General features: G+C 42.6%; 1 protein-coding gene and 1 long non-coding RNA gene across 2 annotated transcripts; one reads left to right on the top strand and one right to left on the bottom strand.

Moving 5' to 3' along the window:
• Positions 1 to 481: 481 nt before the first annotated feature.
• LDHB (lactate dehydrogenase B) lies at positions 482 to 11,331 on the bottom strand. The gene is made up of 8 exons (XM_064460119.1): positions 11,183 to 11,331; positions 10,154 to 10,285; positions 6,685 to 6,802; positions 5,990 to 6,163; positions 3,993 to 4,166; positions 2,578 to 2,695; positions 1,572 to 1,695; positions 482 to 833 (listed from the first exon to the last, which is right to left on the bottom strand). Exons 2-8 carry the CDS (start codon positions 10,277 to 10,279, stop codon positions 666 to 668), a joined length of 1,002 nt encoding a protein of 333 aa, XP_064316189.1. The 5' UTR covers positions 10,280 to 10,285; positions 11,183 to 11,331; the 3' UTR covers positions 482 to 665.
• LOC135314979 (uncharacterized) lies at positions 11,318 to 14,496 on the top strand. The gene is made up of 2 exons (XR_010374382.1): positions 11,318 to 12,241; positions 13,612 to 14,496. It is a non-coding gene; the product is annotated as an uncharacterized LOC135314979 (long non-coding RNA).
• The last annotated feature ends 5,947 nt before the right edge of the window (positions 14,497 to 20,443 follow it).

Raw genomic sequence — 20,443 nt, 5'->3', positions numbered from 1 at the left:
CAAAAAACTTGGATTTCGGTAATCAAATAGGACAAGACTCTTCTCTACACATTATGAAAACTAGCCACTAATAACAGGCAAAGAATTGAATCCAGAAGAGAGAAGGGCCTACAGGACCCTTTTTCTATGCCAGGGACATACAGAATCTTTATGCTGGCATATTTTTGGCAGGTGGCCCAGAGTCAAATCCCCATTCCATTTCTTCTCCCCATCAGTAAAAAAATAGGAACTAATATATCAGAAACAAGTCTGGGAATGAACTAACTAGAGTCAGCATCTGGACTGAAGTTAAGTCATTCAGAAAAGGCTTCCAGTAAGGTTGTATTAGCAAAATCCCAGAGGTGATTACTACATTGCTTCTAACCTTTTGAAAGAACATGTGTCTACATTTCCACGTGGTCTGTGGCAAGCACTAAAGGAGAATGCCAGGATAAGTTAGATAATTTAAGTACTTAAAATAAATCACTAGGACCACAAGACATGCCTGGAAGTTGCTTTATTTGTTCATAATGTCTGTGCGTTACAGCAAGCTTAAATTTAGCTACTGTGGACAAAACTCAGTCTAGAAGAGCATTAAATGTTAACCATGGAGATGTATAATGAGTAGAGCCCACATTTGCACACAACATGCTGTTTTTCTATTGCTGGAATCTAACATTGATGAGTTAGAGATCTTTGAGATCTTTCTGGATGTTCCACAATGTATCTGCACTCTTCTTCAGCTGAGCCACCTCATCATCCTTCAGCTTTTGGTTGATGACGCTTGTCAATCCAGAGGCACTTAGGACAGCAGGAAGGCTCAGGAAGACATCGTTCTCAATGCCATACATGCCCTGCAACAAATAAAAGATCACTCACACATGAGCCCATCACCCCAGATCTGCTTTTAGTTCATATAGCAGGAAGCCTTCTGAGAGCAGGGCTTAAGACTCAGTTTGAAGCTTGCAGAAAATTCAGTTTTCAGTCACAGTGTATTTGAGGAAAATAAAGAGTCTAGAGCTGTTTTAGACCAAGTTATTGTCAATACTGAGATAGTTGAGTCCAGAAACCCCACCTCCAAAACCCTCACTTATTTATGTACAGCAAGTATCTGAGAGTTTGAAGACACAGGATTAGGGCAGGACTTTTCTCCAGCTGCAGAGGGAGCAGTCAGTTTAGCCTGCTCAGAGTCCTTGCTGCACCAGAAGTTATACAGCTGGTGCAGACTAGATGCAGCCAGTTACACCAGCTATGAAAGGACACAGCTCTCATCCCTAGCACCTTTGCTAGGCAGTAGTTCATGGAATTGCAACTGGGCCTCCATGAAGTCTTCCACTTTTGCACTGAAACTTCCTTTAAATCTGAATGACAAGCTTTACACAGGGTAATACACCATTGGTTAGAGTACAGAAAACTTGTGAGAAGGGTAAGCTAACAGGGCACACTAGAAAAAATTGCAGTAGTAAGTTCCCCTTTTAAATTCAAAGTAGTATTTTACAAAGCTTCCTTTGTTCAGCACCTTGCTAATTGTTACAGAAAAGCTAAATAGTCTCAAAGTGAACTAGAGCATCCAATCAGCCATCACTTCTTACCTTTACCAGTGTTGAGACTGAGTGAACCCGGTACAAGTTCTTCAGCATGGTCTCACAGAGGTCAGCAACGCTAAGGCCAATGGCCCAGTTTGTGTATCCCTTAAGTCTGATTACCTCATAGGCACTAAGGAAATATTGAAACACAGTTGCATTAAGAAGCATTCAGACAGTCCTGAAGGCAAAGTCTTAGGATAACTGAATGTTTCTCATTTTAAAAAAATCTGAAACTCCTAAAGCTTACAACATGTGTCATAGAATTAAAACAGAGAGTTACATACTTCAGCATAGAGGATAAAGTATAAAGTCTACATTATCCCATATGTATAATAAAGAAGCCCTATTGTTCTCACAGGATTAGCTGAAAAGTAGCTTCCATCTGTGAAGAGTTCTTAGTGTTAAGCAGAAAAACATACCTACAACCGAACAAGTTCTCTATTCAAGTCAGTGGCACATTCATTCTGAGCACATTTAGAATAGGTAAACATTTAGAGTCAGAGCCATGCGCTACCTACACACATCCTAATTTTTACCAACATCTGCATACACTTTACCAGTGTAGTCCTTATTTTAGAAGTGAGACAAGTGATTTAGCAACATGTATAGATACCTCCATAAAAATTTCCCTGAATTGAAGAATAAATTTTTTCCCAAATCAACTCCGATGCTCTGCTCTCAGAAATATACCCCTTCCTAGAGTCTAGTGCCCTTTGAACAAGTTAACCATTTAAGAAACTACTTATAAGAAAACAAGTGCACACAACTAAGCACTGCAGTCCTGAAGTGGATATGTTATGCAATAGCTTATCTTGCTGCAGGGTAATAAAGCTTACCAACTGAAATCCTGCATTTCAGTGTTTAAACCAGTAGTTCCACTTACTCATGCAACCCTCTCAGAAGAGGAGCATGAAAGCTGCAGCCGAGTGGAGAGGCAGTGACAAAGAGGTAGTGTGCAGGCTAGCTATTTTCAGCATCACATACATCCACCTTATTCCTCAAGTCACTGTACCTTTCAACCACTTGCTTGTGGAGGTCCTTCCAGCTCTCACTGTCTTTGTCAGTTCCCATAGCAGGATTCAGCTCCTGGAGAGAAACGCCTGCCACATTAACACCACTCCAAACAGCCACTGTAACAGAGAGAGGGCATAAGTTTCAATAGGCTCCCCCTCCACTTTTCCTATCTAAGTTAACTGGAAACAAAGTAGTAGCAGCGAGAACCACAACATTTAAGGCAGATTTTAAGTTTTCTTTTAACTACAGTTAATTCTGAGACCTCTGGGGCTCTAATATGAGAATATCTTAGTACTTACTGACACTTGAACAAGTCAGTCGCAACACATGAACAATAGAACTTTCAACCCTTGAGAGGTGTAGACAGCTACTTTTTGCTAGAATTTGTGGTTTCTCACTTAAAAGGGAACATCTTTGCTGATCAGTCTTCTAAAACTAATTTATCTCAAAAATTGCAGCAGGTATGTGTTTGCTGTCCCACTAATTAGTATTAGGGTTAGCTTTGAAGAATTCTACTCATTTCCCTGAACAAGAGAGTAGCAATATGCAAACTTAGAATATCAAGAGAAGTTTGCACATCTACATATTGGAAGCTTACAGTCAGAAGTCAGACTCATTCTCTGTTCTTGTAAAGTAACTAGGAAGTTTTAGTTACTTCAAAGCAAAAGCAGCTGTGACACTGAAGCAAAGTGAGGACTGTCTATGCTCAGCCAAGCTCTGCTTTCATTACAGTGTATTTACTGAAGTCAGCCCTACTTTGTTGATCAGACACTGTACTTCAATCAAATGCAATGGGACATTCCAGCAGTAGCTCCCTTAAACACACAGCACTAATATAAAGCAGTACCAATCTACACAGATGTTCTGCTGCATCCTTTCAGAATTGAAATACATGAACTGAATTAAGACAAATAAAGCTTGTTTGATTTCACATGATTTTAAAATCATCTTTTCTAAATAGCATGGAGAGAAGTCACAAAATAAGATAAGGGACAATTTTGTTAGCCTGAATCTGAATTGCTAGCTTTTTCCACTACTTGCCATGAGCTCTGCCACTGACCTAACAAGAGCTAGTATTGCTTTCAGAGGAGAATCGTGCTATACACTGTTATTATACTCCAAAAACTGAAGATAAACAGAAGTAGTAAGTTGTAGCCTTTAGGACACAACTTTAGCTAATAAAATTGGCCTTTTCAGTTCATGGTTTAATGATGTAGCCACAACCACTTTTATGAAAAAAGTGTAGCTAGATTTCCTGGACCTGTCTCAACTCTAATCCTCATAAAAGTACAGCAAAGTGCTAGTTACTTGAGCTCAGCTGCATCTGTTCTTTTGGAGTTTTGTAACACCCCTTAAGCCTCAATCTCTAACACTGTATTGCTTATTCCTGAGGAGGTCAGAACTGCTCCTTACCACTAGAATCACCGTGTTCTCCCAAGATCCATCCGTGGCAGCTGGTTGGGTGGATACCAAGTCTCTCACCCATCAGATAGCGGAATCTAGCTGTGTCTAGGTTGCAGCCACTTCCAATCACACGGTGTTTTGGCAGGCCACTCAGCTTCCATGTGACATAGGTTAATATATCCACTGAAAAAAGAACATGCACAGTAAATTAAATGATTCACCTACAGCAAGAATGCTCCAGCAATTACAGTGGACAATCAGGAGGACTCAAAACACAGTTGGGCTTATTGGTCACATTTTAGGTCTGACTATTTGGAGTTCTGACTGCTTGGAAGTTTTTTGAGCGCTAGCTGGATGGGTCCTAAAATCGAGGAAGGTCTTTGGAGACTAGTGTCCTACCAGCTAAAGCTTTTTTGCACTTTTTTGTCACAGCTAAACCCCTAGAGCATACAGAATAGGGACTGAATTCTTCATATTGCTAAAACATTCAGTTTCCTGAAGTAATGTTACCTGACACTTCATCACAATAAGTAGTAAAGCAATTGAAAAAACAAACATGTTTGAGATTTACATACTCTGTTTTAGTTGGTAATGACTTCAGGTTCATTTCTTAAACAAATCTGTGCATTATACAGTTTCTGCACTAATAACCTCTGCAGCATGAAAATCCAGATGAGCTCTATGCTTTGGCTGCATGTGGCTCTAAAAATAGTTTTAGAAAAAGAGAAACCTAAGTTGGGGCAGAGAAAGAAGTATGTGACCAGAAAGGAAAAACTCTAATACATCAGAACAATAAACAGGCTGCAATAATTACAGCTCCAAAACTCCCAAAAGCCAGCCAGTTCTCAGGAAGGAATACATCTGTTTTGGATCTATAGACACAAATCATTTGCTCTGCTCAGGCACCAAAACCATGTCATCTCAGTACAGTTCACACCCTGATGTTACAAGTGGCATGCTTATCAGGCATAGTTTCCCTACAGCTTCAGCTGAGGTAGTTTCTGCCAGGATCACAGTAATCTGTACAGACTACAGAGCACCTCTTTATCAAACAGCTACATTTACTCTGTACAGTCTGGATTTTGAGTCAGGTGCTGAGACATGCACCCAGACTTTAGTGCTGCTTTGTAACCTCATTGTTTGCCTACAGTAGGGCTTTCCACTCAGGACAGGCTGCAGACAGCGGTAGCTGAGCTTGAGCCCAGACAGGTCGGGGAAGTTAAACAGGGAAGGACATCAAGGTCACACCAACACACATGCAGCAGACATCCCTGATGCTCCAGCACCCCTTAAGTCCCTTCTGGTGGGCTCACAATAACTTCCACTGTGTAAGACTAGTGGACAAAATTCTATACATTAAAAAAAGCATTATAAAATTAATTCTTAAGAAGCAACGTGCAATTCTCCTCCTGCAGCTGGAAGGAAGACTGGAGAGAAGTCTATACTTTGAATGGAGCCTTGCTGACCCAGTGCTATGAGATGCTTGCAAGTGAGCAAATACATGTAACCAATCATAACTAAGTCTCTTCTAATCTAACTGAACTATGCAGTACAGTTTGCCTTTCCCCCACCATAGGCTTCAGCATGCAAGTTCTTTTTGCTGAAAATATAGCAAAGACTATAGGTTAAGTTCTTCATCCTGAAAAACTACCATATCATATCCAGACAAAAAAGAAAGTTCTTTGTAAACCATAACTTTAAAGGAGACATCCATTTTGCTCTTGAGATTTAAAATTTTAAACTACCTACTGCCAAACTACATAAAGAACTGAAGTATTTACTATGAGGCATGCTTTTAAAATATGGACACCATGAGAAGTTCTGAATAGAGAACACTGGAAACTACAGAATATTTTTTGTATTCTGCTCTTCGCAACTACATGGCAGATGTCCACACAAAGCTACTATTTTTCAGCATTCAATTTATAGTTGAGAAGGTTGACAAAAATAAAACGTTAGTTCTGACAAATAGAATTTGTAAGTGTTCTAGGAAAAGATTGCCTTACCTGGGTTGGAAACCACCAGGATGCTGCAGTTGGGGCTGTATTTGATGATCTGAGGAATGATGAACTTGAAGACATTCACATTCCTCTGAACCAGGTTAAGACGACTCTCCCCTTCTTGCTGACGAACTCCTGCAGTTACTACCACAATCTTGGAGTTGGCTGTGACAGCATAGTCTACAGAGCATGGGGGAGAAGATATAGAACGTGTTAAATAAATAGACTTATCACTAATTTCAATAGCATTGTATTCATAGAAGTATTATGGGTAGCTTCTCCACTGTGCATACATTCAAACCCAAACCCATGAAAAATCAATAGTAAAGCCAGCACCATCTCTTACACTGTCCCAATATATCAATACATGAGTCTTGAGAGTACATTCAACCCCTCTGGATCTCATTTGCACTAATTAACAATACTATTTCTTCTACATCAAAAGAGGTACTGGAGTGTCATTAAAATGACTTTTACTCAACAAGCCCAGAACTCTTAAGTGGCCATTAGAGATTAAAAAGAAAGCCCAGATTAAGGGCAACTCCTATTGTTATGGTGTTCATCTGAACTCTCACCCCAATTCACATACTTTAACTTCTCAATGGCAAATCCTTAGAGTTCTTTAGGATTACACAATTAATGCTCTACTATTCAGCAAATTCACAGAATATCAGTATTAAATGAAGGAAACTGAGGCTTACCTTTGTCTGCCACAATCTTGTGAGTGTGAAGGAACAGGCTCCCATGCTGAAGATCCATCATTTCTCCTTTCAGTTTGTCTTCCAAAACATCAACCAGAGCAAGCTCATCACAAAGACCCTGAAAACGATAAAGTTTGAAGGAGTCTATGAAGGGTTAACTTGCATTTTAACGTTACCCCTGAGTTGAGTTATATTGCATTTTTAAAATTAACATGCTACACAACTGAAAGCATCTCTTCTCCAAAGGTAAACCAGTAGGACAGCACTATTGCAGTGTTCTGATATACCTCAGAGTAAGAGACTACTCAGCACAAGTTCATAAAACTCATCCAGACTTTCAAAAAAAGTATTATTTGTGGGTAGTTTGAGTGCACAGCTAACCCTCTGCTAGTAAGGTACTTCATGATTTAGTTATTATCTTAGGAAAAAAGTTGCATCTTTCACAGTCATAGCAATCCCTCTAAATCTACCCAAAGAGGCTATTTGAAATATTTACGTGCCTAATACAACACACCACATAATCATCAAATGAGTATTCTAATATTCCTTCAGCCAATTACATTTTGTGAAATGAATGGGAACAGACTTTTCCTCAGTACTAGAAATAGTATCAAGAAAAAAGATTCTTTACCTAATTTTTCTCCACTAGAGCTACCACACTGTATTTACTTTGAAGAACAGATTTAGCTACATATGCTTGTTGTCCAGACAGGTTAAGTTGGGAGATAAAGTCATAGTCTTAGAACAGGAAAACAATGAAATATTTGGGGGGGGGGGGGGGGGGGGGGGAGAAAAAGGCATTCTGCTCTAATACAGAGTTTTACTGCCTTTTGACAGAAACGTTCACCACCCTAGTAAGTTCTACTATAAAGGCTTATCATTCAGTAAATTATACCGAGATTCAAATTACTACTTCTATTTTCTTAGATATCTACACCCCATTTGAAATCAGTTAAGCCATATTTATGTTATTGAAAAATACTACTGCAAGCAAGCTTCTTTTGTTTACTTATACAAAGGTAACACTCTTACTTCACATGGAAATATTAATTATTAGCACCAACTATAAACTTGCAGCAACAATATACACTATTTTTCCACCGGAAAAATATATTTAACAGCAGGCATACTTAAGTTTTTCATTTCATACTTTAAAATCGTGTTAGTTCATTGCTTTTCTGCATTGTTTCCTTTTACAACTGCTGAAGGAAAACCATAAGAACCTATCCACACTTGCTCTGTTCTCAAAATACCCTGCAGGGTACAGTTAAAGTCTCAGTTATTTAAACATTATGAAAAAGTATCCTTAGTTTAATGCCAATGACTTCAGTAGAGAAGTTAGTGTAATCAGAATTTGAAAAAAGAATTGTGGTTATGTATAGATTTATATATATACAGTCTAACAACATGGGACTTTCAGTCTAGACCTTGCAACCAACATTCACCAGACTCGGCAGGTTCAAGGAGCCAGTTCCCACTGAGCCAGAACTGCACCTGGAATAACTCCAATGATTAATATCACGAATTTGCATCAGTGTTGCCTAGAGAAAGCTTCAGCTCATTATTAGCACACAGGAGTGAAGTCTACACAATCACCAAATGCAGCTTAAAATATTCTCATTGAGGACAGCTGACTTGTGACTGTGGAGATGTTTCCATTTCTAAAATGGTATGGCAACATCAGTGACTTGTTTCTAACGGAGAGGGAGCTAAAAATAACCAACATGGAAGTTTTAGTATCATTCAAACTTATATTAAATACATCACCTGTAAACTGAAATTAATATTATCATGCTTTTATAAAATTCAAAGCCATCTAAAACTCAACTGCATCTACATATTAAAGTATAGGAAATCAAGTACAAAATTTTATTCCATGGTTTAACAAAAAGACACCTTGGGGAGCCAACCACCTTGTACAAGTCAAAGCCATGTCTCATTCGGCAAGAAGAATCAGATGGTTTTGTTATAAAAATGTTTTATACTGCACTTTATACTTGTGAGAGAGTAGGAGCAGAAGCCTGGTTGAAATAAACTTCAGGTCATAATCCAAGGTTGAAAAATTTTAAGCCAGTTTTTACTCTGGGTTTGGTGCATACAACTCATTATCAGTAAAACTTTGAGCCTACATTTCTGAAAGCACAATTTGATCCTGCCTAGAGCAGCATATTAAACACGGATGCTGGATTGTAGTGAAGCTCACAGTAACTTCACCTGACTCCCTCACTGCCAACCTTACAGGTTACAGTAGTCCTTCAAAAACAAATCTGTTCAAACCACAAGAGGCAAACATTTGCCTAAAAAAATATAAAAACCCAAACCTAACTGTCATTGGGGTTTTTATTACATTTCTCCTTTAGTTATATGGTTTTAAGAACTACTTGTTACTTTCACATCAGTACTTAGTTTCACTGTGGCCTTTTCTTACTGCCAGTTTTTCTTGCTCACAAGGCTCATGAATATCAGCAAGTAAAAGTCCTTAATTTTTTTTAATTATTAAAACCCCACTACTTTAAAACAGTAGGTGGAAGAAAGATCATCTCCAAATAAAATCCAGTGAGTTTAGTAGTACATGCAAGACTTTTTGATCCCAGTGTCAGCTACTTGATTTAAGATCTAGGCCTGCAAGTGGGTAGGGCATATCTGCTTATGCCTTCTTTTTTGAAAGAAAAAAAAAAAAGGGATCTGAAGCTCCCATCTGTCTTTTCAAAAGAGGGCATGAGAAGAATTAAATTTAACGCATTCACAATAAAAGCAAAGAACAAAGTACAAGAGATGCTTATTGCATAATAAGCCTCTGCTTTGCTCAAAGGCTGCACCGTGAGAGTTGCCTAAAAAAGACCAGAAAACAGTAACAGGAAAAGTCAGAAAGACCTCTAAGTCTAGCCCTCTATTTTTAGTTTTTGGAAAACTAGCTAAAACCTCTCTGGAAACAATGAAGTCATAACCAAGCAATAAGGGCTTAAGAGATATAAAGAAGCCTAGTGAAGAAGACAGCAGTATTTTCAGTTGTTGCAGCACATATGCATTAGAAGAATGAAAAGCAAACATGCATAACTCTGATTCCTATCCCCCATTTCACATGGATTTCTGCATTCTTTGCCCAGCAGAGAGCTCCCAGCAAGTAAACTCCAGTTTTGCTGTGGAAGAATAAAAAAGTTAAAGAGAAAGAACAGTTTGGCAGGGGCTTCAGAGCCACTGCTCACTACATTCTCCCAGCAGCCTGCAGAGCAACTCTGCCTAACAAGAGATTTATTGCTAAGCACAGATGGAAAGGTGAGAGAACAAGGAGAAACTGAATGGGGAGGTCAGCCTTGCACAAGCAGTGTAGGTCACCGCTTGCTTATGCAAACTGCAAACGATTCATTCCTGTACTAACCTACTAAATTTCCCACCATTTGCTAAGACGAACAGGTGGTGCAGTACGTTACAGCAGTGGGAACTCGAACACCATGTCCTTGAGCCATACCTTTCCAAGGATGCTGATAGCACAGGCCATCCCCACTTGTCCAACCCCCACAATAGTTATCTTGCTGTTCGGGACAGTGGTTCCCGCAGCAATGGGGGTCATCAGCTTCTCCTTGAGAGTAGCCATGGTGTTCTGCAAGGAAAAACAGAGAGATTTGGCTGAAAAGCAGGCCAGAGCAAAGCAAAACGCAGGCTCTGAATCGAACAGCTCATCAGCCAGAGCCGGAAACTTCCCGATGGAAGTGCTGCGAGTCGCTGCTGACGGCGGTTTTACGTAAGGCAGCACGCGGGCACGCTGCCCTTGTGCACAGGGCTCCCTCCACCTCACCAGCGACCAGCCCACCCACCCCTCCTCGGCCGCAGCGCCCGGGCTCCCATCCCTCCCTCCATTCGCCGGTGCCCAGCGAGGGGCTGAAGGGAGGCAGGGGTTATTTTGGCAGCACTGAACAGAACATCCTTCTGTTCGTAGTGTCCAGAGCCTCCCCGCAAAAGCCTCTGCGTTCACGGCTCTTCGGCGTTCACCTCCCCTCAAAGCGCCGGTCAGGGCTCGGGGCTGTGGGACTGGCAGCTGCCCCACGGACCAGTCTGGGAAGCAGTACGCCTGCTGGGATTTTCCCCAGCTCATGCCCAGTCGGCCCCGAGGCTCCCTTCGCTCAGCCCACGGAGCCCTGCGCGGTGCCTCCCGCCTTCCCGCACATCCCTCCCTCGCCAAGCCGGGGGTGCCGCCCCTGCGGCCGGCGGCCGCAGACCCACCACACAGACCACCCTGACCCCCAGGCCTGGCTCCGGAGCCGCCATCCCACCCAGACCTTCAGGCCTGGCTCCGGCCGCCGGATCCCACCCGTCCTGGGACCGACCAACCGCCAACGCCCCCCGCCCCTGACACCACGCCGCCGCCAAGCAAAGGGACGGCGCCCGGCCCCCGGTAGGACCGAGCTGCCCAGGGAAAGGGAAGGAAGGTCCAGGCGACCCTCCGGAATCCCTCATCCCGGAGAGGGGACCCCGCCAGCTCCGCTCGCCCCGCACTCACCAGCAAGCCTCGGAGCGGGGAGAGGCGAGAAGCGCACTGCTGCTGCCGTCCGGGGCTCGGGCAATGAGGGCTCCGCAGCGGAAGGGGCGGGCCCCGTGGGCAGGGCCGTGCCGCCCCCCGCCGCGCGCTCGCGGGCCTCCCCCGCTGCCATCGGGGAGGCGGCGGCCGCCGCGCTCAATCCGCGCCAAGGACGGGGGCTGAGGGGTGCCGCTGCCCCGCCCCGGCTCCCCCGCCTCCTCCCCGGGGCCGTCATTGCTGACCCGCCGCGGCACCGGTGTGCTGCGGCCGCCTGACGGGGGGAGGGAAACGCTGGCTCGTCCCTTTTTTTGTGCTGACGGCGGCAGGGCCGGGCAGGGCATGGCGGGCGGGTGGGGGCATCGGTGCTGAGGGAGCCGGTCCGGGGCCGGCCGGCAGCGGCCGCCCAGCCCCGGCCGGGGGCCGGTTCAGCGGCGGTCGGTCGGTGCCGTGGGCCTCCGCGCCGCGAGCCGGGCACCGCGCCTGGGGTGGCCGCCACCCCCACGGGCGGCCTCGCAGGCGTCTCCTGAGTGTACTGTCACGATCCGCTACGAGGTGGGGAAGCACGAGCTCCGTTTCACGGGGCCGTTGGCTTGGCCAGGAGGCGCGTGCGGAGGAATCGCTGCCAGCGGCAAGAAGTTGCGCAGAATTCGAGGATTTTACGCGATCTTCTTCCGCGGTAGAGTTGCTCAAGTCGGTGGTATCTGATTTTCATGCTCTCTGACTTTTGTCCTGCAGCTGACTTCGGTTGAATTATTTGTGGTTGAACGAATCTCGACGGGACAATGGCTCGCCTGGAGTCACGCACAAACGCTTTGGCAGGGACGAGGAATGTAACCTGACACAGTGCCACAACCGCTCCTTCTCCCCCGCCGTCTGCATCGGCCCTATCCACCTCACGCTCTGTCCAGCTATTTCGCCATATCCCCGGAGAGCATCATTTTAAAACTGTAATACACTTCAAAACTGTAATACAGGGGAATGAGCCCCTGGACCGTGAATGGAATTTTGTGCCTTGTTAAAGTAATAAGCACATCCATCACTGTAAGTAACAGTAAAAATCAGATGGTATGACACGCCTGTCCTCTGACGTATGGAACAGATCAACTGAAATTTTGGGCATACGATTTGCCACTGTTGCTGAACAAGGAGGAAGTGATTTGTTGAAATCCCTGCAGGAACAACGCGTACGAAGTAGGAAAGAATAGCAAAGAATATTTTCCCCTAATGCTGTGACACCACTTATTTCTAGATGTCAGTGGAGAAAGTAGAGGCAAAACACTGAATTGTACACATTTGCAGTTTCAGTGAGGGTAAAAACCAAAAGCTTTAGGTTCCTCATCATATGTGATTAACACTCTCTCACAAGACGCAAAACAGAATGGTAGATTCCAGAGTCCTCCCAAATAAGTCACTGGGTTAAATATGACTAGGCAGAGAGCCTAACCCTCCCCGTTTAAGACTCTGTTGTTTTTTTTTTTCTGTTGTTGTAGCCAGTTTAAGCTTTTATTGATTTTTTTTTTGCCAGGTATTTTGCCAGGTTAGTAACAACTGGATTAATTCCCTGTGGCTCACCAAGCACCCAAACAAACGCTGGTGCCAGCACGAGAGAGGTGATGAGCATAAGTGGTGAGGAAAGGGTGAAAACTGCTTTTCTGGGCAGCAGTACAGATTCATGCTGGCTTTAAATGACTAACCGTGACCTACTTTGCTTCTTTACATGGTTTGACATTGCAAAGGGTCCCCTGAAGGAAAATGAATGAGTTAAGGCATCCACATGGCACTTCAGGTAGTGACTTGCTATAAGCAAATAAATTCAAGGCTTTGGTGACTATAGCTGAAATGGGAGCTGGAGATAAATAATAATTACACAATGAAATGTAAGGGTAAGAAAATCTATCCTGTATAATCAAAACAGGAACGTGCACAGCTGAACTTTAAGAAAATAAGGAGAAAGGGAGAAGAAAAGGTACAGGAGAGGATAGGGAAGGATCAGAGCAAGGTGTGTTCACTCCTGGACCAGAAGCAAGGGGCTGTGCTTGTCCCACCAGCGCTTGCTGTGAGGAGCGTTTGCCACTGCATAACATGTTCTTTGGACAGATTCTTCTCTCCTGATTCAACAGTCAATTACCATAGAAGCATTTATAATTAAATAGAGAGGAAAATGCTACTTTCCTATTTGCAAGATCTTAAGGTTTTAAAGGCAGACCAGACCATGTACCACATCTTAGAACAGCTCTCCTAGGCCCTCCTTCGGATCAGGCCTTGATTTGCCCACAGTATTACAAGCACAGAGTATTTAATCCCCTCCCTGAAGCACTTGCCATCTAAATAGGCAAGGCAGATGCAGGGCGACAGAAGAAAGATTATTCCCCTCTTCCTGCTCCTAGTTATTTACTTATTTATTGTTCCAGATGATGGAGGACTGAGACACAGAGAGGTGAAAAGATCTCCCGAAGGTCACACAGGAAGTCTCTTGGTGACAGGTCACGGTTTCAAAGTTCAACTCCAGTTTGGCAACGCTAGCATTTTTGTTGAAGCACAGGTTTCCAGAAAAACAAACCCTAGTGTTAAGGGACACAGTCTAAATAAATTTGCCTGGTAACCTTCATGCAATTACAACATTTTTTGTGTGTGTGTACATTTTAATCACATCTAACTTTTGGTTTGTATACAAAGTCTGTAATTAGGTAAGTCTGAGATACTCCACCACTTGCATCTGTCCCATCATCTTCCCAAAACACAAGAAATTAGACAGGATTTCCCTGCTGTTTCTTTTTTCAAAACTGCAATTAAACCTGATTAGAAACAGAGATCTCACTTGAAAAACTCCAATAATGGAACCCCTCCCACAGCACAATGTTGAGAGTCTGATGGCCACAGTCTGATGGTGGCCATACCAAGGTAGTAAACATCATGAAGAATATAACCTAGGAAGGGAAGGAGCCCATTACACCACAAGAACATGGGACATAGGCCTGGTGGCAGGAGAACAGAAAGTAAAAGGTGATCTTTTGTCACTGTGTTAGACCTGGTAGGTCAGGTCATCAGACTACAGGATGGATATGCTCGTTATTTCACATGGCTGTAATGGAGAACAAAGAACTAGTTGTCCAGTTTTGCAAAATACAGAGAGCTGAATTAATCTGCTGGAAACCACGAAGTGCTGATGCACACGCAGTGCTTGCAGACGCCAAGTTAAAACTCTGGTCCACCTGTATTTTAATTCTGTGCTTATTCATCTGGAATTTCCATTTGAAGGGAAAATATATCACACAATAAAGAAAAACAGTCTTGGAGTGGCAGTTCTGCAAGCTTCTTTTACCCCAGTTTTATCTGAAGGAATGATTCCTTATTTTTGGCCTTGGGCCTAGTTTCTGTTTAATTTTTGCTTAAAGATTATACAGTGTTACACAGATAACACAATCATAATAGCTAAGTGCTTTATAATGTAGTTAATAAAAAAAACCCACAAATATACATCACATCATATGTACACAAGTTTGCGCAGTGATCACCCACAGCTGAAGTTTGTGGTGCTGGTGGAAGAGGTAACAGGATGGAAACCTTTTCCTCTTTAAATGAAACTTTCGTATTAACTCACCATAATAGCCTGCATTTTCAAAATAATCTTGATTTACCCTCTATTTTGGGGCACTTGTGTGGGTAGGTACCCCCAGTATCTCCAACTGTTTGCACAGGCATGCAGAAGCTGAACAAGAAAGCATATCTGGAAGCAATGGCAAGTGAACAAATGGGACTTCTTGCAAACCTGCATCACGGTGGAGTTGGGTCTGTGCTTCAGTGTTTGGCACCATAGTGAAATGCAATGAGCTCATTCAGTGAATTTCTTTTATGTCAGAGGAAGCAAATGGTTATAACATTTTGCAATTAGGTAAGTAATAGCACTCAGTTTGCAACAACTAAACTGCATTGGTATCTCCGTCTCATTAAAATGTTCAGGAGTAACAACAGGTGCTGAATAAAGGGGTAAGACAAAAATGGGGCAATAACAACTTATATGATATGCACATCTGGCTCTGGCAAAAGACCTGGCTTGGAAAGGACCTTCCCTTCCTCCCATGTCCTCTTCATATCCTTGCACTATGGTTCCTTCTTTTCCCTGCTGTGCCAGTTTAACTCTTGGGAAGGCCTCATAGGATCTCTGTCATCATCTTGGTGAAATACAATCTTAAAGAAAAAAGGGAAGGATGTCCTAAATAATTTTTGTCAAAGATCCTTTTCTAATTTCATTTCTAAATTATCAAAGAAATATTTTGAAGCATTTCCTACTCTGTTACAATCCAGTTTGTACACTGTCCTGCATAAATAGAAGTCTGTCTTCCACAAGGACCATTCAGCTAATGACTTCCAAATGCAAGCAAAAATATATAGAATTGAAAGTCTGTGTGGCATACAGACAGTGATTTTTATCAGTAGATGAATTTCCATACAATAAGGATGATTTCTTTCCTCTGAACTGGTTAACTATTCAGAAAATTTAGTAGTCCTGAGATTTTTGTGTACGGATTTTGTTCATTTGATGTCTGAATAAGTGAATATTGCTTTGTCAACCTAACAGCTCCTCAGACATGAGTGCAAGGCCGCCTTCATGCTGAAGAGTTTTTTACATTAGTGGAATCACCCCCTCTAATGACATGTTGTGGCATTTCTGCCTGAAAAGCCATGTGTGCCTCTGCAATTTATCTTGGTACAAAGATTTTTATAGTAGTGCTGTGTAGTATAATGTATTATATTACGGTAGGTTTTTCAGTAGCGCTTCATGTAGAAACACATATAATCTCTTTAATGACTTCTTAAGTAGTTTCACAATTGCAGGACTTAAAACCTCATTAGGAGTCGATTCCAAGTTCCCTTGTATGCGTGTGGTACTTGGAGAAGGTACTATACTATTTGAATTCCCCACGTCCGGACATGGCTTACGCTGAATTTTGCTAAAGAACAGATTATCTCTCACACTCCCTTCCACATAGACATTCACTTACATGATCCCATAATTTACCTTGTCAAAATTGTCATAATTCTGAAGACAGACCAAATACGTTTTTGCCTATTTTACAGAGACATGCTTCTGCCCGTACTCTGTAGCACAGTCACAGGTTTCCAGCCAATGCCTTTGAAGAAGATTGCTGATGCTAAGGGTCAAGGTTGATCGACCACCCTCCTTTTTGGGAAGCGTCCACTGATATCTTTATTAACCTTTGCCATATTGCACTTTGGACCCATACTGCTCTGCAGTTCATAGAGCAAGCTTTGTGGAGAATACTGTGAACACAACTGAGCTTCCAGTGAGCATTATTTAACCCGTTTCCCAGTACTAAGGAATGTTTGGCTCCATTGCTACAGCCAAGTCCTGTGTGAAGGCCAGGAAGGAAACACTGCACTGAACCCACTGGGGACTCATGGTGGTAGAGATTTGTTGATGAAAGTTGGTAGAAAGAAGTCAGGTGATGTGGGGGGAGCATCCTGCCCTTGATGGTGTTGGCTTCATGGGGAGGGTAAAGAGGACTGGTGGCAGATGCAATGAGTCAGTGTGTATCTGAATGCTGGGGAGACTTCTGGAGTCTCCTGAGTCACAGCTTATTTCACCTGACCAGTGTATGCCCTGAGAGGTGGCAAGTGGCAGCAACACAGGGGCTGCTCCTCAGAGAAGGTATGATAGCTCAGCAGTCTGTCAGCCTGGGGGGACTTGATGATGGAGGTATGCAAGTATCTATGCCAGGTTAATCTCACTGAAACATTTTCTGTATTTCAAACTAAGGAGTTTTCAAAATCTGAAGATAAAACTCATTGCCTTTAAAATCACACACAGTGGCATGCTGAGAAGAAATGCTATGCTGTGAGTCCAGAGTGCCCCTTGACTTTGCTAAGCTGTTCCTGTGGTTAGAGTGTTTTGCAGTGGAAAAAAATCCTTGCTTTAGGGTGACCGTTACAAATATCTTTGATTTGGATTTAACAGATGCCCACTTATAATTTCTTCATTCTTTTGAATTATTGTGAGGAACTGTTGTTTCCTCTAGCACACACCATTACAATATACTGGAAGAAGAGCCAGTGAAATGCTTTGTGGCTGCAATTCGGTAATGTGACCTGGAAGATTTCAATGCAAGCTCATTGCTCCAAAACTGTGCCAAACCAGAGACCAGAAGGCATTGCTTTCTGACTGTCTGGTTCCATCTAAGTATCATTATTTTCGATATTGTTACCCCTCTCTTCTAAGCAAACAAACGAAGACACAGAAACTGTTCCTCAGTTCTGCAAGCCACCCCCAAAGCAAATTTAAGGTGTAGGAGGAAAAGCTTATGCCCTTGTTGCTCAGGCCACCTCTTCCAGGAACCTCTCACCTACCACAGGCACCCACTGCTGTCCTCATGTAACTCAGACTCCCAGCTTTGACCCCCTGACTCACACCTTAGCAAGGTGCTCGCTGAAAAGGGGACTTAACCCCTCCTGTTATGGTGAGTCAATAAATGGAGCCTTCTGGGGGGGTATTCCCTAATGCTAGTCCTTGCCTGGGAAGCTATTTTCATCCTCCCACCACAGTCAGCAGAAACTCCTCCAGAAGGGATTTAAGAAATAGCAAGAGATGCTGGCTTCAGAAGCTAAGCCAGCTTCAGAAGTTTTTGCCCCATGTTGGCAATTTCCAGTCCTGCATTGCTGTTTGCTGCCAACTTATCTGTATTGCTGCAATTGCACTGGGGACTGGCTTGAAAGCAAATCCCTGTTTTCAGGGAGATAATTTCTGCAAGTTTGTTATCCAGCCCCACAGCAGTGACAGCAACATGAAAACGTGAGCAAGAAATTACAGGGTGGGTGTAGGGACTCCTCTAAGCCACTTCCACCATTAAAGCTCTCCATTTACGGAGCACCCAAGGATGAAGTTACCCAGCAGAGCCGAGTCAAAGGATCAGCTCAGCACTGCAGGAATGGGCAAGTCTCAAAGTGCTGTCTTCCACCCCTGCTCATACTTCATACCCACCAGCTTTGATGCTTCTCTAATCTCTTCCTAAGCCAGTCCAGCTCATTAAGTCAGCTGAAGACTGTCACTTTTCTTTCCTTGAAGTAGTTTTCTGCTCATTAGCTGGGTTCAGTGAAGTGCCCAGCAAACACCAGAGACAGCTCAAGAAGGGCCAGGATGAGCAGGCGCAAGAAGAGTCCCTTCCCTTGGTTGTGGCTGAGAAACACTAAATCACTGCCTCTCCCGTAATCTCAGCTCAAATTAAGCTCATGCTCTGAGCTGCCTTCTAGAGAAGCTTACAGTTCTCCAGACTACAGAACAAGCCGGGGATGGGGATTAGCTTCACTCAGCTAAATTTAGTCCATGTGAATACCTCTTCCTGTACCCGGTGTTGTAATTCCAACACTTCTTAATAATAACTCATGTACATAAACTATTGTAAGTTGTCTTGAGTATAATCAGCTCCAGCAGCGATATCAGCTAACACCAGCTAGATAAGCATGACATTTTTTTCCTTGGCATGTGCCAGAGATTTACTGTACACATTTAGCTTGTACTCTTGAAATCTCTGTGTCATTGTAAACTTACTAGCTAATGCTGAGACATATGCATGTGGGCAGCAGGAGCTTTGATAAGTTCAGAAAGCCACAGGCTCCCTGTAATTTGTTGATTTGCTTTTTAGCACCCTAAGAAAAGTAGGTAGAAATTTACCCTGCCTGGATTTTAGTATTCTTGATCAGGAATTGGAATAGTAATTAAAATAATAGATTTAAAAGGATGTATGTTAGATGGCAGGGGCTTCTGGCTTACAAAGGTACAACTAGAAGTGGCTTATTTTGAAAGTTTAAAAAAGTAGGGAAGCATTTTGCATGAAAGCCATTCTGAAAGCATGTAAAAACTGTATTTTGTGTGGCCACAAATTGTCTTATCCTTTCATAATTTGACTGTTACTGCTTTGCCTGCTTGGGCTCTGTCTATGCCTGAAAGGTGGAGGCTCTTACCCTAGCTATTTTGAAAAGTGCAGAGAACTGAAGACAAAAAATTAATGAACATTATGTGACATCAACACCCTCCCCCCATTTTTTTCCAAATAATCCTTTTAGTTACAGATTGGTACTCTACTTGTTGCTGTCTTTAGTGATTGTAATACTTATTTATTTGTACATCAGTGAGTAGATTAAAAACCCTTAAAACTATGTGATGCCCTGAACTTATTGTTTACTTTTTCTCAGTACAGCTGATGCACCACCAGTAGTCACTTTTGCAAATCTATTCCCTTTTTAAATAATTGAATATAGGATGCTTCTTAAGGCATTTCAGATTGTATTAATTCTGCCTGTATTATTACACATATTACACAAATTATGTTCAATACCATTGCAGCTGTTTTATCTACTTGGGGATGTGGTGCTTACCTTTCAAATCAAATACATACACAAAAGTGATTACATTCTACTTTCTCTTTAATTGTTTCATCATTGTACAAAATGCAATTAAATTGTCTTGCCATATGATAGGAAGTATATTATGAGGATACCTGCAGCCCCACGGCCCTGATCATTGCTTCATGTAATAAAAGAACTCGACATCTGTCCCTGTTTGCACAAGGTAATTGTTTGCTATCATGAGTTCTAAATAGCAACTGAACGAGCTGTGTGAGCATGGATGATTATCTTCATCGATTCTTATTGCTGTTACTCTTTGCACTAACTCTTTTCTCCTAGTTCTGCCAGTGCTAAGACTCCATCAATGCTAGAAAGGGTTTGGCAGTGCAGTTAGTCTGTGAAAGTATGCCAGCCAGTTCTCTTGGTGGGGGCTCACCTTGTGGAGCCAGGTCCTATTCCTTGGACAGTTTGTCACCTCTGCATATAAAACAAGCTGTACCAACCAAAACACCTTTGATATCCAGTGTATGCGTGGGTATATGTAGTTAGAGAGTAGTTATACTGTAGCATAATTACATTCTCCTATATAGTAAGTTCTACTGGTGCAGTGTAGTCTTCTGACAACCTTCAAATTGATGTTTCTGTAGCAGCAACACTTCTAAGAATAGACCAGGGCTCTGCTTTATTTTTGCTATAGTAAATGACAAAAAAATACAGTTGTGACTCCTGGACAACTTCCCAGTTGCCTTTTAATGTATCATTTGTGAACTATAATATTCTCTATGTATCGATTATAGCATGTTAGCTATTAAAGGAATGCAGAAAATAGACGCAGAAAGAGCCCAGCCCTCTTCCACTTATTTTTGCCATGAAAAATGCCTG

The sequence above is a fragment of the Phalacrocorax carbo genome, chromosome 1 (assembly GCF_963921805.1).
Source record: "Phalacrocorax carbo chromosome 1, bPhaCar2.1, whole genome shotgun sequence".
In the NCBI taxonomy this organism is placed as follows: domain Eukaryota; kingdom Metazoa; phylum Chordata; class Aves; order Suliformes; family Phalacrocoracidae; genus Phalacrocorax; species Phalacrocorax carbo.
The sequence above is the reverse complement of the archived record's forward strand: the minus strand, read 5'-3'. Positions and strand labels throughout refer to the sequence as shown.